Here is an 18,725-nt window from a genome sequence, read left to right on the forward strand (position 1 = left end):
TAAAGTTTCATCTTTCAGTGTTATAGCGTTTTTCTAATTCAGTATTTTCTAATTCATAATTCGGTTTGAATTGTGATCCTGGCCTTCATGATGTTAACAACATCTCACTGCTGTCATTTGTACATTGCAGAAGTACATTTTTTGGTCTCACATCGAGCTTGTTAACAGAAATACTGAATACAACTGGATCTGTAACAGTCCCCTGATTGCCCTCACTAGATAGGTTTCCCTCTCTGACAGCAAGTAATTGTAACTATTCCAAGGTATTATTTCAAGTTTTTCAGAGTTTTTAATGAGTTGTTTAGCCACTCTACAGTGACTTCCTCTTGATAAGACAGCACAGTGTAACATATCATGAGAGAGAAATGCCTCTCTGGGACAGTCTTTTCATCAAAGGACAGGTTTCTTAATCCTCTCCAGATACTACAAGGCAATAACTGCTCTTATTTAGGAGTTTGATTAAGCTGTGAACATCTAGTAACTGAGTCATTTAATAACTACCAGTTCTTGTTTTCTGCAGATGCACTACTTTAAGATAAAGCCGAGAGATACAGTAAACTACTACTACTACTAAAAAAAAAAAAAAAGTCTAGCACTTGTATTCTAAGTAGAACAAAAAAAATGCTCTTTTTCTTTCCTTGAGTATTTTTTTCACACTTTATATAGCAGTCTTACATTGGTCAAATAACTGTGGAGGTAGAACACAACCAGTCTGTTTCCTCATAGGGCACACTTTAAAGTAAGTAACTGCTGAAGCAATGAGATGAAGTGGAACAGGACTGTCAAACAAAAAATAACAAATGTATTTCAGTGTCATTTCACGAGGTTTCATTTGATCTTTTTTATATAGGTTGCCATCAACTGAAATGTTTCTCTTGTGATACAAAGTGTTTATTAGGGGCTGCAAGAAAGCTTCCTTTCATAGCATGTTCCTGGGAATCAGTGATCATTCTTAAATGATTCGTAAGAAACTTCATGATTCAGTTTAAAAAAAAAAAAAAAGCCGACATCAAAACATTCAGATACATGAAAGCCTATTCAAAAACAAACTGATCTGTTATACAGGTGATAGCCTCATAGTCTACATTAGCACTGTATGTGTGTGTTGCTAGTGCTATCCCATTAGCAAGGGGAATCATCTCAGAGACGTTATAAGAAGCTGAGATGGGAAGTGAGCTGTCTGGAAATAAATCTAGAGAAAAAGAGAATATTGCTTGTTGGAAAGGAAGATGAGATGAGTGGTAGGAAAGCAGCCTTGAAGGAATGGCAGGAGTCTTTCACCTTTAGGAGACAACAGCTATAAATAATGGAAGTAGCGTGTTGGTTGCTAATTAGAAATAGAGACTGCTACAAAGTATGAGTCCTGGTTCTCCTAGAGATAGAGAATAATTTCTGGAACAGCGTAGTCATCCTCTGACTCTTCAACATACAACGAGAACAGTTGCAACCGTCTAGTTCACAGATCACAAGTTGGCAGTACATTTTCTTCTTACATTGGCCCAAACAATCTAGCTCCTTACATCTTTGGAGCCATTGTTTCCTTTTTGGCTTCCTCTAAGGAAAATGCCCACCTGTTTCGATCCTGCTTCTCTCTGCAAGACGAGTGCTTTTGTTCAGTTTTATCAGGCTCCTGCAGCTTCGCAGTTTGACTTCAAGGAGCCAGCCAGGCTGGCCTCCTGGCCATCCTTGGATTACTGTGGCACAATTCCTTCAAATACTGGATGAGGGCAAGCTTTTTTCTCTGATTTACTGTTTGCTTTCAATAAAGCAGTTAGGCTAGAGAGTTCATGTTTCACTACATGCTCTGTTTACCTCATTTCTAGAGAGAGCAGTGCTGATATATTTAATGGATGTGATCTCTCAGTGCTGTAGTCCCTTGTAGGCAATCTATGGAGCTGATTGTGCTGAAATGGGAAGCTGTTATTTTACAGGAATCCTTATTTCCAGTATAAAAGTTTAATAGAAAAAATATTGAAGCTTGAAGGGTCTTGACTTAGGCTGTGCTACAGCATATCACATGGGTACACTGAAAGGCTGTGCAAACATCAGGCAAAGGAGAGTAACAAGTGATACGCAAATGAATGTTTAGTCCCACCTAATTATACACTTAGCAGGAGCTTTTTGCCACTGTCAGGTCAGAAAGTCTGACCAAGTAAAGGAGTTTATTGATGCTTCAGACAAGACCAGGGTTAGGTCTGAAGGTTAGGCCTGAAGGCCTGCTGGGACACAGGATTGTACCATCTGACATGATTAGGTAACACTGTTTCCATGACTGTTAGAGACAGATGTGAGTTTACCCTGATGTACTGAAAATAACAAGGCACTATAGGCACAGATAGGATACTGCTTAGTTTAATCTGTTGTGGACAGTAGTTGTTTCAGCTTGAAATTGGCTCAAAGCCATTATGTCTGCCCACAAAAAATTTAGAGATCTGTCAATGCCCTCTGTTCCCCACAAAAGCTGCCTTAATACTTCTATGTCTCACCTGTGAGCTTTGGACAATACCTCTCAAATATATGAACATGGTACTTTGCAAGCAAACACGAGATATCTCTAACCTTGCGCTGACTTTCTGTTATCTGCAGCTGGTACAGTAAAAATCTCAGGCAATGCAAGTCCACTTAATTTGGGGCAGTGTTAGCGTGAGTTTGGATGGAACCCTTGATTGTGTACAGGGCAAGCTTGCCACTGTCAGGAAATGCCTGTGTGCATTAATCCTTTTAAGATTAAGGTGAAATGAGCTGGTGAACAGTAGATGAGATCAGGGGACTGAGACTAAACCAGTTGTTTGCAGCTCATGTATTGCATACAATTTCATGCTCTAATATGTCACTGTTTTTCTCCTCCCTTTAAAATTTCAGAACGCAACAAAAGTTTTGAAATGTCTTCCTTTGTGGAAACCAAAGGGCTTGAGCAACTTACGAAGTCTCCCGTGGAATTTGTGGAGTATCCTTGTCTTTCAGAAAGATGCTTTTTAGTCTTTCTATATCTGAGATCTGTTACAGGTCTTTATTGAAATTTGAAGACAGGAGCTGGGAAAATAGGGAACCCAAATGAAATTTGTAAACTTGACTGTCTTCCTGGATGAATTAATTGGGCTGAGTTCTGATGAGCTAATTTAAAAGCTGGCATGAGTCCTTGTGCTGTGGGCTAGGACTAGAGGGAATAGGTACAAACTACATATTGAAGACCTGATAATTTGTATTCTCAATGTTAAATTTATCATCCTGTATGAAGTGGTTTGAGTTATGGTGAGCAAATTGTCAAAATGTGGCTGACTTGCTTTTTCCAAAGTCATACAAGAAAAGTTTTCTTTCCCATCATAATTCCAGTTCCAGGTGCACTGATTTCTATTGCCACCCAAAATTTATTCCCTTGTAATATTTAAAGAAAAGGAGGAATCTGTTTAGACCTCATGGTGCTTCTCAATGTGTCTCATCATGGTTGCAGTTAAGAAAAAATGATCAAGATAAAATAGTGTCTTAAAGAAGATTAATGAAAAACAATTTCTACAGATAACCTGCAGCATGTTCTCATCTCTTAGATTTGTAGACTCAACTATAAGAAGTGCAAACTCATCACTTCTGGCTTTATGTAGAGGCCAATTCTCATTCTCATTCCAGAAGAGCACTTAGTTTTTAACTGAGAACTTCTCTCCCCACCAGAGGAACATTTGCTGTCTATGGCGAATTAGCCTCTAAAAATGCAGTCTTAAGAAAAATTCCAAATTAGGAACCATAATGATAAATGGAATTTTATGAATGCTGTATTTTTAAGCATATGTCTGTGCTATTTCCTTGCTTATTCTGAGTGCTCTGTACATGAACAGCACTTTTAATTACCCCATATTTATCATATCTACAAAATTGTGGATCTCTGGAAGCATTATGGTTGCAGAAATCTAATACAGACCCCACTCCCATTCTGTAAAGATCATCTGCATTTAAATACTGCAAATGTGCAGCCTCTCTGCAAAGCCATTTTTGTCACATGTATTAAATCTTAACTACCCAACATTTAGATACAACAAAATGCAGCTAAGCCGAATTTACCCAAAGGGAACGCGTGTAGATTCTTCAAACTACATGCCGCAAGTCTTTTGGAATGCTGGCTGCCAAATGGTTGCTCTTAACTTCCAAACTGTAGGTAAGTTGTGCTCATCTCCTAATTTTGTACTTCTCTTGCAGAGTTTCTGACTGGTAAGTAAAAAAGGCTTTATGCATCAAAAGATGTCCAGTGATTGAACTATGAGGCTGTTCATTAACATTTTAAACACAGTTTATTTTTTTTAATTAGGAATATTGGTAATTGACAGAATATTGGTAATTAACAGGTAATTAACAGCTAGTATAATATGCAGACCTAGTGGTCTCCATAATGTCGTCATTTGTAAGTGGTTATCATTAAGCAGCATTTGAGAATGAGCAGTGATTTTTTTCATGTCTTGCTAAGTCACAGTATATCAAGCCATGAGGGACTTGACAGCAAATTCCACTTTAAAAGTGTGATTTAGAAACAAAAACATTTAGGCTCCTAGATACACAAGTCACTTTTGAAATAGGTTTTGCTGTTTTCAGAGTTTACATCTGTTCTGAGAAAGCAAAAGTCCACACAGCCTAGAAGTCCACAGAGTAATAAAAACATCTCTAATTTCAACTAAGCATCAGGCACCTGGTATCATATATTAGGAGTTTGAAACATTGTCCTCTTAATGGGTTGAATACAACAGTGCAATCAGTACAACGCTGAGGTACTCAATACCCAAGTGTTAACACTCCTTTTAAAATTTGAAAATGTTATTTGTTGAGTAATTTCTGAAAGACACTTTATGTATGTGATTTCTGTGTGGAAAGAGCCCAAGAGGATGGCTGCAATCACATCTGAAACTTTTGTTGACAAGCAGCACTGTGCCATAAAAAGCTGTTTACATTATAGTTTGAAATTACAATAAATAATATTATTTTATTGTTTTTTCTAAATTGTTAGAAAAATCTAGGAATTAATTTTTATCAATGCTTTTAATACCTAGATTTGTCTATGCAAATAAACATGGGAATGTATGAGTACAATGGCAAAAGCGGATACAGGTTAAAGCCAGAATTCATGAGAAGACCAGACAAACACTTTGATCCATTTACTGAAGGTATAGTGGATGGAATAGTAGCTAACACCTTGTCTGTCAAGGTACGTATACATACTGGTAAAAATATTCATATGACAATGTCAGTGCATAGGTGTATTTCTGTTGTGCAGAGGACTAGCAAATGACCACAGTAATTCAAGACAATAAAATACATTTTGTTTCATAGAGTAATATTTAATTTTTAAATTGCAGAGGATCTTCTGCCTCATATTTCATTTTGTAGGTTAAATAAATGTACTTTTATTATATATATTATTTTTCAAGCAAGTGATTGGGTAGTTAATGAATGTAAGAATAACATGGCTGTGTTCTTAGTAACAAAGGGCTGATTTTAAAACACAGTTACAATGTGGTCAGTTGCACTGGAATAGGTAGAACAGCACACTGTTTAGTATAAATTTTCTAGTTCTAGTTCACTATAAATTCTCCAGCAAATCTGTGGAACCGTAAATGTCAGCTGCAAGTCATTGCCAGCTTGCTTTTCTTTGTTCCTTTTTTAAGGACCTCTGACAAAGTTCAAGGACTGCCAGGAGTCTGCAAATTGAAAACTACTTATATGAATGTTTAGAGGGATAGATTGCATTGGCTATGACACAGATTTATACTCAGTATATCTCTAGTTATAAAAGCATAAACTTTCTGAAATCCCATTCTGCCTTTAATGGACTTGTCCATTAGAACAGTGTCTGTATTATAGAATCCACCTGCAAAATATCCTTCTGTTTTCTTTGAGGGAAAACAAGTATTTCCTCTCAGGCTGCAGACACAAGCATAGCAGATCAGTGCTCAGAGTGCTACGAATGAAGTAATAATCTGAAAACGTGGGGGGGAAGACAACTGCGTGGGAATGACCTTTCATGGTGACCTGTAATCATGGAAGTTCCTCTTGTGGGTTAAAAGGCACATACTTCTGCAATTTTATGAAATGGAGGTGGAAGTCATTCACCAGTTATTAGGAGATACACAGCATTTTTAACAGGAATGAGCAACCTGGAATCACAAGTCAACTGTCAGAAGGCAGCCACATCTGCCTGCTCAGCGAAGACTCTGCTAGGTATAATGGCAATGCCCATACATGATCCAGCTGAGAACAGAATTAGTTAGAATCAGTTAGCTGAGAACCTGAATTTGTTAAGGTGCAGTGGCACTGCTGTATAATCCTGTGCATCTTCAGTTTTCTGAATGAATTGCAGGTCTTTCATATTTTAAAGCTGGGAGTTGTGTTTCCTGTTAAGAACTAGAAAAGAAAAATAGAAAATAAACTATGAAAAGCCTTTATTAGAATACCAACTTTTTAACTTTTTTTTTTTTTCCTGCCAGTGAAAGTCATATGTAGTTGCTCTTTTTTTCCAGCATTATCTTTTGAACCTGTTGTTGAAACTGGATAGAAACTAGAGATCTCAGAGATAGCATGTTGTGGAAATAGGCAATCAGATTGAGGAATGAGATCCAAATGAGTATTCCTGCTGAGCTAAGGGCAGCAGCATGATGTCAGCCACATTATTGCTCATAGGGGAATTCAGGGTCACAGGGCCACAGGAAGTCAGACCTCCAAGTTGTTTTTCTGTGGCTGCAATATTAAACGGTGGGGTTTTGTTTATTGTTTTTTGATGTTTTGTGGTTTTCTTAGTTGTTGTTTCTTCTTTGAAAATGCATTCTATCTGATCATTAATGAGAATTATCCACCTGCTACTCAGCTACTCATTCCCTAATCCACTAAAGCTGTCTCTAGTGATCCCTCCTTTGTTTGGTTTTAGATTATTTCAGGTCAGTTTCTTTCTGATAAAAAAGTGGGTACCTATGTTGAAGTTGACATGTTTGGCCTGCCTGTGGATACCAGAAGAAAAGCTTTAAAGACCAAGACCTCTCAAGGCAATGCAGTTAATCCTGTCTGGGAAGAGGAAACCATAGTATTTAAGAAGGTTGGTGTAACACTTGTTTCTTGAACCTTCACAGTGTTTGGTTCATCATTGTTCAATAGGGTAATTCTGTGTTTTACTGAAAATTTGCATTTGTAAGAAAAGATAAACGGATGCTGAATAGTTACTACTTCAACTATTTGTCGTTAACTATTTCTGGTATAATTTTGCTACTATAGCCATGCCCAGCCACTACTGAAATAAAGTAGTTTCAAGTCATGTTGGTTGTATAACTAGAATGCAGCAAGAAAGAGCAAATATTCCAATAGACACATCTGCGTAGTATGGTGCAGTGCCATGCTATAAATGAGAAAGTGCAGAACTCAGAAGCAGTTTAGCTGAATTGTCTCGGCTGAACAGCCCTGCTGGAAAGCAGATCCTGTTAACCTCCGAGCATGATGATGTGAGTACAGCTGTAACAAGCTGGCTCTCCAAACTAGCTCATTCAAAGCAGTTTTATCTCTGCTTAATTCTACAGTGTGCAATATAAATATAAGGTAGGTTATGAATCTGCATAAATCCCAGTTTACCTGAAATGAGACATAGGAGTAGAAAATACTGAGCATCTGTAGGATTATCTAGAATATATAGAATATTTTATTCTGCTTCACAATATCCTTGAAGCCAGTTGTCTATATCTCTGCTACTCTCTGGATTATGTTTATTGGACTGTGAGGTTAATTGGTTCCTAAATCCAGGTATTTGAAAAAAAAAATATTTTTAATATCTCTAGGCAAATGCACAGTTCACTGAGATGTTTATACAGTTGGTGCTTGCAGCCATGCTTTCTAGGGAGTACAGCCCTTTTCCCTGAATATTTTGCTTTCTGAATAACTTTCCTTTGGCAGCCTGCCAAAGCTTAAGTTTGGAAACATCAGTAGGATTTTTCTTCTGTAATGAACTTCTAATTAGTGTACTTCATTTCTCTATTTAGTTACAATCGTGCCTGCCTTCCTCTATGCTCAGAGAAGCATAGATTACTATTTTTAGTAATGTTGAAAATAAATTATAGAGACTTTTTTTTTGATTGTTGCTTTTGTTTTTCTTTCATTGTCATGTAAATTTGAGAGTGACATGTTGTGGAAAAAGTACTTGTCTGCACCCAGGTTCAAAATATGTATATTTATATGCATATTTGCATACAAGAAAGTTAGATAAATTATACTACCTTTCTTTTTTTTTTTTTTTGAAATAATATTAAAAATTCAAATCTTAGTAGGGTAGTTTATTAGCCATTTTCAATTTCTTGTTTTCTTTTTTCACCGTTTGGTCTTCTTTCTTACATAGTGCCAAGAAAGCATCCAATGCTAGTAAACATCCCACCCGATTAAACCTCTGTAGCCTAGCCAGTGAGTGGGCTGCAGCACTGGAAAAAATTTACTGGAGTTGACGTGGTTCATGCAATTCAGACATTCACGCTCCGGAAAACATGTTGAGTTGCTTATTAAGTTTTCAACACTAATAAGCATTACCAGTGGCTTTTCTCAGAAATAAGTATCCCATTGGCACAGACACAAAGGGAAAAAAAAAAAAACAAAAACAAACAAACAAAAAAAAAGTAAGGCTGAGTAATAAGCAGTAAACAGAACGGCATTCAAGTGCTGTAAGAGTTGAGCTAAGTCCCTTGTGCGATACTGAAATTGCTGGGTTGAACATACAATACTCATTTTCCACCTCAGGTTTCTTAAAAGAAAAATGTTTGTATGAGAGTTATTTTGATGCATAGGTATATACCCCCTGATCTCTTGTATGGTAAGACCTTTCTGTGGATATGTAGCTGTTACTGTCTGGTAGGTTGAACTTTGCTGTATGTCTGCTGTGTCTGAAAGGAGCTGTTTCATTCACAGCAGAAAGTTAATAATGTAGAAATATTTCCTTCTAGGTTGTTTTACCTTCCCTCGCATGTTTGAGGCTAGCAGTGTATGAGGAAGGAGGGAAATTTATTGGCCACCGGATATTACCCGTCTCAGCAATTCGACCAGGTAAACCTTTTTCTCCATTGAGACAGACAACGTGTAGTGAAAATAAACAGCAAATGCAAATCCTGACCACTGTAAATCAGCAGCAAGCCTGCAAATGTATAGCGACTGGGGATTTGAATAATATATCTTAACTTTGAAAAGGAAAATACCATATCTCAGCAGAAATGTAAATTTCTAGCGAACCAGGAAAACCACTAGCATTAAGTGTCGAGAGACATGGCTGGCACTTGCTGGTCTTCAGTAGATCAACTGCATATTCACAGTTATGCTAAAACATGCAGTTGTACACTTCTTGTACAGAGAGCAAAGAGGATAGCAGCAACCAATTTTGATGTCATCTTTTTGAGAATGGATATGGCTGGGAATTAGAGCAAAACATGCACCTCTAGCCTAATTTTTACATACATACATCAAGTGATCTGTTTGCAAGCTGTTGTAGATCTACAAAACCTTTAAATCAGCCCGAAATGACTTGAATATTTATTGCAGATTTTTTAGAAAACATATTATTATTGCATATTAGTCCACTTAACTGGAAATCATCTTGTATGACAAGAGGAACCCAAATTAGGGGCCATAAACATGCTCCTAGCTTCACTCACAGTTTAAGAGCACAAAACTCACATCCCTGCATCTAGCAGTTGTTATTTCTGGAGACCTGAGCTAAGGTGCTGTCTAAATCAGTCCCTTCGCTTACTGTCTCACCAGTCCCTTAGCTGGTGTGGGTCATGTGGCTTCACTGTGAGCACAGACAAGCCAGATGAAGGTGACTGCTGGGCATCCATTGCTCCAGGATTTCCTCAGCAGTTGTTGTTTCTCCTTCCCGTCTCCCTCTCTCCTCTCTCCAGTCTGTTAGCCCCACATCTCCTGGCTATTCTGTTGTGTCAGCTCTGCCTACCTCCACACCTTTTTGTGAGCGAGCGCAGATAATCAACCCAGCAGAAAATTCTACATTTTTATGCCAGGTATATTTTCTGCTGAGTTAGTGGATAAAATCACTTCATGGAGGATCTGCTGAGCTCCAGAGGAAGACAGCTTATGGGAGAGAAGAAAGGCAGTTATGAAGGATTTCCCTCATCTGGTGGAAGTGAGCTCTTACCACAGCTGATCCCCTTCTGTGGCACTTACCCTTCATGTGGCACAGAGTCCCTTCAGCAGAGCATTAAATCATGTATGTGTTTTTAGGTTTGTGCTTTTCCAAATAGAGGCCACTGTGTTAAATCATATGAACACTTTTGAGAGCTTTTATCTGCAGGCCTTTTCTTCAGTCCTTTTGACTCCAGTAAGCATTAGTTTACAGCATGTGATGGAGAACAGCATGTTGATTTTAGTTTGTGTACATGCTGAAAATTTGCTGGAGGAGCTAGAAGGAACTGAGAAACCTTTGTAATACATAATTTAAGTCTTTTCTGAGACATTACTGAAAACTATATTGTACTGTCACAAAATCCATAGAATTTTCACTATTCCCAAAGCAACAATTTAGCTGTTACTTTCAGAGGAAGTTTCTCATATCAGCCAACTGAGGATCCCCCCAGATAAGTCATCACATCCTGCTGGTGACTTGTGTCCAGACACTACCAGTACATGCGGCTCTGTAATCATCTCTTAGGACACCAGCTTCAGCCATGGTGTGAGAGGCACTGATCTGTGAGGCAGAGGATGCAGCTTTGCAACACTCCAAAGCTGTAACAGTTTGATGGGACTGAAAGTCCATTTCTTCCATTCCTACCTGTGCACTCCCACCACTGTTTTTAAATTGGCATTAATACATGTCTGACCTTATGGTGAGGCATTTGGGGGAGCTAAACTGAGGGGAAGACTCCTTGCGGTTTCTGAAAGTTGCTTTTTATGGAATTTAGGTTGTTGAACTGCCTATCCACAAAGTCAGGCATGTGTCAGTGCACAAGACAAGGAGCAGGAGTGGGTGGTCAGTGGCTAGCAGAAGGGGCTTGGGGCTGCCCCATCTGTGATACCTCACCTTAACTTGGCTAATCTGTGCTGTAACACCATACCCTTATTGTTACAGGACAACCAGCTATGTTTTTAGAAAACAAAAATAAGAGCTATGAAACAAACAAACCAACCCAGCCAAAAGTAATAAAATAGAATGCATCCAAAATTATTTTAATGACAGTGTTTAGTGTTATTCAGAGATGTGAAAATAACATGCAAATACTACTTTAAACTGCAGCATCATGTGCCTTTCTAATGGCCCTCTGTATTCTTCTCTTTAAAATCCTTCAAGTAAATCTTTCCCTACCAGAAGTCCCTAGTGCTGCTGGCTCAGTTGGAGCCAAAGTATAAATAACAAATGATAACACAATTACAATGGATGTACCTGTGGAGGAGTTTATGCTCTGAACTGGTTCTTTTTTATTTTACAGGCTATCACTACATCTGTTTGAGGAATGAGAGGAACCAACCTTTGACATTGCCAGCTCTCTTTGTGTACATAGAGGTCAAAGACTACGTACCTGATACTTACGCAGGTAATTCTGTGAAAAATTTCTGCTAAGGAATATAAAGGTTAATTGAAATTCAAAATGAATGGATGGTAGACAACTTGCCATTTGGGGATAACAGTCCTGTGAAAAAACCTGTGCACCTGATTGGATCATTATGTCTCATTACTCATACAAGATGGCTTGATTTATAGCTGTCTTCCTGGGGTTTAGGATTAGGGCTAACTCTTTTCTTTTAAGCAGATTCTGTGTAACTCTATAGGAGGGAAGAAGTCAGGCATTTGCCACTAAAACACAGATGACACTTTGCTTATATGATATGGTTGTTCCCTAAGGAGAGGAGCAGAGGAGAGTGTTGTGCTTAATATAGAGTACTGTATTTTGGAATCAGCTTTAAACCAGGATAGGTTAAAAGACTGTGCTATGCATCTTCAGTTTATTATATGTATATATATTCCATATAGTTGTTTTGTTGTTTTTATTTTTTAAGCAACATAATTTTTACTAATGCTCCTCTTTGTACCTCATATGAAGTAGGATCCAAGCTGGCTGACGCTGGAAGCTTTGAACGTCCATCATAAACCACCATATTCACAAAAATGCACATTGACATAACCCAAGCAGAAAATCAGAGTTCACATTAGAGTACTAGTGCATGATGATACCATCGTCATACCATCATACTATCATCATACTCTCTGTCACTAATGTTTCTAGGACCTAGGTGTATCAGTCAGCAGCAGATCTGTAGGAAAAATACAGCTTCTTAAGGCCTGAGGAGTGCATAACATAAGGGGTTTGGAACTGATGTATTTGTGTTATTTCTAGATGTGATTGAGGCCTTATCCAATCCAATCAGATATGTAAACTTGATGGAGCAGAGAGCTAAGCAATTGGCAGCACTGACTCTAGAAGATGAAGAAGAGGTAAAGAAAGAGGTAAGGGAGGTTTCATAATCTCTGCAAAGTATGTTACAATATTTAAAAGCACCTGCTTCTCTTAAAAAGACGAATATTGAAAGTCCCTGGGGATTGCATGTGTTGATCACTTAAGCACCTACAAACGTCTCACAATGAGACTAGGATGTGTTACAACAGAGTAGCTTTGCGCTGCAGACAATATGTTGTGCATGGTGCAAATTACTGTTCGGGGGTAAAGAAACACTGAACGCTAAATGGAAAAACATGTTAGGTTTTTGCTGATATGTAGGCTTCTTGTGTAGTAAATTAAACCATCTTAAGTCATTGCCTGTTGTTTCCCAGTGTGATGATGAAGTTACCCTTACAAAATGACAACTCTGTATCAACAGTTTTTCCTGAAAACATTAGATTTTTTAAATTTTTTTTTTAGAATTTCAAGCTCTGTTTTATAGCACTTTGTTTCTTGAGAGCTTATTCTGTTCAGAATCATTGAAATCTCACAAATTCTGATGTCTCTATACACTCTCTAAACATGCCCTAAAGAGACCCAGTATAATCATACAGTAATTTAGATTGGAAAGGGTCTTTGGAGGTCACCTGATCCAGCCCTGCATAGATCTTAGAAAGAGACATGAAGAGGAAGGAGAGCATAATGCAGCTAAGTATTCAGACCTATTCTAGTTTAACTTAAAGCTATGAGAACCGTAGTTTCAGTTGTTAGGTATCTGGATATATACAGTTACCTAAGGACTGACCTTTAAACCCTAATTTTCTGCAGAATCGGAGAAGTTGTACATACAAATGCACAGATGTAATTTTGAGCATACTTAAGAGTACTGACAGTTTAGCTTTTGTTTCCAATAAACATTATGTTCATCCAAATGTTCTGTGTCTCTGTTCCAGATATTGTCACTGGAACATCTTCTAGCATTGTTTGAAAATATCTACGTTGTATTTGAAAGATTGCTTGTGTCAGATGTAAGGCACATCATGTGAATCAAAAGGCACTCTCTACAGGTCTCTAGCAAAGATGCAGAAATACTTTATAATCCTAAACTGCCCTGATGTATAGTGACTGTCTTCTTCAATTCTCAGATGTGCAAAGCCTCATTGAACTAGATTTTGTAACCAAGAATACATTCCCAAAGCAGACCAAATGAGTGAAAGTCATTACAATTCAGTGGCCAACAATTTACTCTTTGTGTAGTGTCACAAGTTCGGCTGAATGAGGACAATGTGAAATGCTCAGTAGTATCTTAGACAGTTATCTAGGACGCTCTACACATGAGATTCTATTTTAATAGAAAAGTCTTTTTTTAACATAATCCTTTAAATACCTTAGAGGTCATTTTTACTTTTGAAAAAGTACAGATTCCTCTGGTTTGTACAGGCTTATATGCAGAAAACTCTGTCACAGAATATCTTCTAAAGCAAATGAGAAGATTGAAAGTTGAATTGTAGCACTTAGGTAGTGTTACCATGTGTCAAGGAGCTGGAAAGCTCATAGGATAAAGGAGCTTGTTTTGGAGTAGCAGAGAAATATTTTTTTAAAAGAAAACTGTAATGATTGCAGTGGTGCATTTACTAAAAATATATAACCATTCAATTACATGAAGTAGCAAGGGACAGGTACAAAACTGCCACTTTAAGTTGCAATCTAAGTACGGCATTGTTACTTTCTATTTATAAACTCTCATTCTAGGTAAGGTATTTGGCAATCGGGCTGTGCTTGGAAATCTTGAGTTGCTTGATCATTTTATCTGATAATATTTTCATCAGTTGGCAGGGCTGAATGATTTGTTCACTTACACTGACCCACAAGAATCACAGTAGTTAATAATTACAAGTACATTAACTGGCAACATAGCTAAATGATTCCGAGTATGTTTGCCAGATATGTACACAGAAGTACACCAGGATTCAATTTTCCTATATGCAGTTTCAAATCTACACACTATTAACGTTAATGTGTCCAAAGCTGTGCTACCTCCAAGCATAGATTCTAACTCCCCACACCCTTTTCCCTCTTCTCACACACATTTATTTATCTGAGCTGAGTTCTTGCAGCTATCAGAGGAAAAACTGAGTTTTTTGTGTTTTTTTGTTGTTTTTTTTTTTTTCTGCCTAGAAGTTTAAGCTGCATCTCAAAAATTGCTCAGACCTCTTACACAAAGAAGTAGTCAAATCCGATATCACAGAATCACAGAATTTCTAGGTTGGAAGAGACCTCAAGATCATCGAGTCCAACCTCTAACCTAACACTAACAGTCCCCACTAAACCATATCCCTAAGCTCTACATCTAAACGTCTTTTGAAGACCTCCAGGGATGGTGACTCCACCACCTCCCTGGGCAGCCTGTTCCAGTGCCTAACAACCCTTTCAGTAAAGAAGTTCTTCCTAACATCTAACCTAAAACTCCCCTGGCGCAACTTAAGCCCATTCCCCCTCGTCCTGTCACCAGGCACGTGGGAGAACAGGCCAACCCCCACCTCTCTACAGCCTCCTTTAAGGTATCTGTAGAGAGCGATAAGGTCGCCCCTGAGCCTCCTCTTCTCCAGGCTGAACAAGCCCAGCTCCCTCAGCCGCTCCTCGTAGGACTTGTTCTCCAGGCCCCTCACCAGCTTTGTCGCCCTTCTTTGGACCTGCTCAAGCACCTCCATGTCCTTCTTGTAGCGAGGGGCCCAAAATATCTTAAGAGTGAATTGTTTAAGTGAATAAATTAGCCTTTCTTTAAGCCTCAAATTATACTGCCTGTTAATAACAAATAAGAAGAATGCTGAAGAACTGATAAAATTTACAGTGTCTATTCTATATTAGTTTTGCAGTGTTCCCGTTATGAGTGTAACATGAATTCCTACCTTCAGCTTTCTGGTCAGTTTGTAACTTCCAAGTCTTGCTTTCCAGCCAGGTCTTAGAAGAGCTCTTATTGCAGACAGGACTTTGCAGAATGGAAGCATTGCAATACATGAAATGTGGGTTTTGCATTTTTAGCTATACTTATTATGCACAGTGTATTTTTATGAGCATACAGGTAGTGAAGGTTGCCTTCACTTCCCCTGCCCTTTATGGACAAACCTTTATAGACAAAGTGAATGAGCTATGCAGAAATTTGCAGCTGGTATTTTCTGGTGATGAATTAATCCCAGTTTAAGACAGATTGATGTAACTGGCTCATATATTTTCATTCCCACAGTTATGGGTGCAGAAGTGTTTAGGGATCTAGGAGAAGCTACCCAGAGTAAAATGCTTTTCAGCTGTCCCTGCTGCTGTAATGTCCCTGGGGCTGCATGCAATTTATTCTGGAGGCCTCGTGGGCTTGTTAGTGACAGGAGAAGCAGCAGAGCATTGGATCTGCTGTCTCTACCCATAAAGCAGTGTTGAAATAGAAACTATTGTTTTGTGTGCCTGGATGTAAATCAAATGTGTGTAATCAGTCCAGTTGGCTCCTTTAATTAAAGGAAAAAAAAGATTTTGATGGGGAAAATAAATAAAAGAATCTCTAGGAGAGCAGCTGCACTTAGCATATGTGATACCACTATTTAAAATGAAAACGCAGCCATTATTTTGTAAATTATGATGGTCAGATCAAGTTAAAATAATGGAAATTATGTTGATCTGACATTTCTGTAGGGGGACTTGCTTATACTTTGCCAAGGATAGAAACAAACCAACTTCAAAACTGTCCACCTAGTCTAGCAGTGCAGCACAGATATACTCAATACCAGAGGAGGATCTCTCAATCCCAATCCATTACAGGCTCTTTTCTCTGCAGAAGTAAAAAAAAATACCATATAGATATGTATCTGTATGAGCATGTCTCTTTCTACATAGTAAAAATACTGTCTTGCAAAAGACATGGCAACATGTGGAATATAAACCATTTTCTGTGAATATTAAAACTATAAATTCTAAGGCTGGATTGCATCATCTTTAAAAAGAGCCTAAAATATTCTCCACTAAGGGAAAATCATGTTTGCTTTAGCATTCTGTGTGATGAATTATGAGAAAAGAAAGTGCTTTTTAATGAGATTAGATTGCTTGATGCAGTGAAAATAACTCTTTATTCACTTCCTGATCCTGTCTCGCATTTCTGCTTTAGTTTTGGAAACAGATGTTTTGTGTCCAGAACCAACAGGCTATATTAATAGCTTCTCAACAATCTGTGATGCAGCATTTCATACCACATACAAACTAGTCACAAAGAAGATAATACCCATTTTCCAAGCAATGACTTTTGGCGCAGTAACTTCTTAGAAAATAGGGATTCTATTAAGTGTTGATGATCTGTATAGTATTTTTATTTTATATCTAACTAATGGATAGCATCCTGTGAGGAATATATTTTAAGGGGAATCAAGGGGGATACCCATGTCTCTAAGCATTGGTCACAGCTACAGCTTTTGCCAGGCACATTGTTCTACTGTCATAAACATTGGCTGGGTCATGTTCTTCATTGTTTTATTGCAGTAATTCCCACTTGAGATAAATAAAGTTTTTGGCATTGGTTTTCAATTGCGTCATGTTTCTGACTAGGGTATCTCCCTCCTATAATTTTAGTAGAAATAGGCTGTTGAGACGGAAATCCTTTTGCAATTTAGACTACGTTGTCAAGACCAAGATGAAGGAAATCAGCAGCAGGAGCAGCACAAAATAGATCAAAATGTATTTTGCTTCTATTGATGCAGTGCAGGCTGATATTTTGCTAGTGTAGAATAATCAAGGGAAAAAAAAAAAAAAAACAACTGTGGTATCCTGCCTCTGCATGTAATGTGATTACCATCAAAGAGTGAAATGGGAGCAGCTGAAGGAACAAATCCAAGACTACCCTGAGACACCATGGCAACTGGCCCCTTGCAGGGACAGCAAGAAGGGGGGCTTGGCCATTTCAAAATAAAAATTGCTTTCAATGACCTTCTGTTTGCTGAGCACTGGGTGCTTGCTTGTCATTTACAAATTGTTGGCCACAAGGAAAATTACAAGATGTTCAATGCATCGTAAGCCTGAGCTTTTAGGAAACTGAAAAGAAAGAAAAGATTGTAGAAAATGCTTAAATATTTGGATACCACAGAAGTATTTATGCAGCAGGATGGAGGTACTGTTTACATATTATCCTTGGAGTGTAATTACAAGAATGTAAGATCTTGGGAATCAGAAGTATGTCTCTGTGCTGTAAGAACAGTGAATAATGATACTACTGTGTTTGTAAGAAATTTAAAAGTAATTTTGTATACACATTTTGCTCACAGCAGGGATCTGAGTAGCGTTTTCTTTCCACCTTCTACATTACATCTAGAAAGGTTTTATGGCAGAGAACAATGCTTTTCAATAAAATACAGATTTCACATCTGGTGCAGCTAATACATACTGTACTGAAAAATGTCCCTGATGAGTTATATCAACTTAAAATGAAAATACTTCTACAGAATAATACATACTCTATTTCTTCCTGAAATTTGCCCTGCAAAAATGAACTACCTGGATTACTGGGTCTCTTAAAGATACCTTTTTTTCCCTGTTAGAATGATTTATGTGTAACATCTACATAATATTATTGAAAAATAGGGTAAATCACATCTGGAAATTTTCAATTCCGTTAATCGGAGAGAGTAATGTAAATCATTTCATATTTTCAGGTGGACCATGGAGATGCACCATCTGAAGCTAACAATGAACCTAGGCCAACACCAGCAGAAAATGGAGTAAATTGCACTGCCTCTCTTACACCGAAACCAGCAACTCAGGTTGTCCATAGCCAACCAACACCAGGTAAAAACAAAAAACAAACATAACAGCAACCACACAAACAACACAAGCAAAACAATAAAAGAAGACACCATCTTTTCAAAAGAAATGTAGATCATTTTTCACGTGCTTTGCATTTCAAGAACAAAGGCTCTTTGGTGTTTTCTTGTTTGGTTGTTTATTTGTTTTTTATATAATGGGTGAACATTTTCCCACTCTGCTGTTAGGGGCCACTCTTCAGTCATACAAGTACCTTGTATTTAAGAGTTGGTTTTGTGGTGGAATTGAAGTTCATTGCAAGCAAGAAAGTTTGCTAGTGCTTTTTTGTGATTGCAAGTGAAGGAATTTCTTTAAATCGTTTTTACAAATATGCCATATTTGTGCAAGTAGTTACATCTTATTCCATGCACAAAATACAGGTTTTCATACTTATATATTCCATATTGATGTATCTCCTATAATAAATGCTTGTTAAATCACAGTGTATATAATTTAATGAATGTAGTCCTCATAGGCATGATCCATCTGACTTCCAAGGAGCTGGACTCATCT

The 18,725-nt window shown here is 37.8% G+C and overlaps 1 protein-coding gene across 10 annotated transcripts in view; it reads left to right on the plus strand.

The window, feature by feature from the left end:
- The window catches only part of PLCB1 (phospholipase C beta 1), a 376,130-nt gene that overhangs the window by 283,154 nt on the left and 74,251 nt on the right, over nt 1-18,725 (plus strand). For all 10 annotated transcript variants that reach the window (XM_068675405.1, XM_068675406.1, XM_068675407.1 and 7 more), the window contains 8 exons: nt 2,863-2,947; nt 4,023-4,147; nt 5,031-5,185; nt 6,902-7,066; nt 8,946-9,045; nt 11,433-11,537; nt 12,339-12,448; nt 18,065-18,197. In XM_068675405.1, the coding sequence (XP_068531506.1) occupies nt 2,863-2,947; nt 4,023-4,147; nt 5,031-5,185; nt 6,902-7,066; nt 8,946-9,045; nt 11,433-11,537; nt 12,339-12,448; nt 18,065-18,197 (978 nt within the window). The remainder of the gene's footprint in view (nt 1-2,862; nt 2,948-4,022; nt 4,148-5,030; nt 5,186-6,901; nt 7,067-8,945; nt 9,046-11,432; nt 11,538-12,338; nt 12,449-18,064; nt 18,198-18,725) is intronic.

Source organism: Anas acuta, chromosome 3 (assembly GCF_963932015.1).
Source record: "Anas acuta chromosome 3, bAnaAcu1.1, whole genome shotgun sequence".
Lineage (NCBI taxonomy): Eukaryota > Metazoa > Chordata > Aves > Anseriformes > Anatidae > Anas > Anas acuta.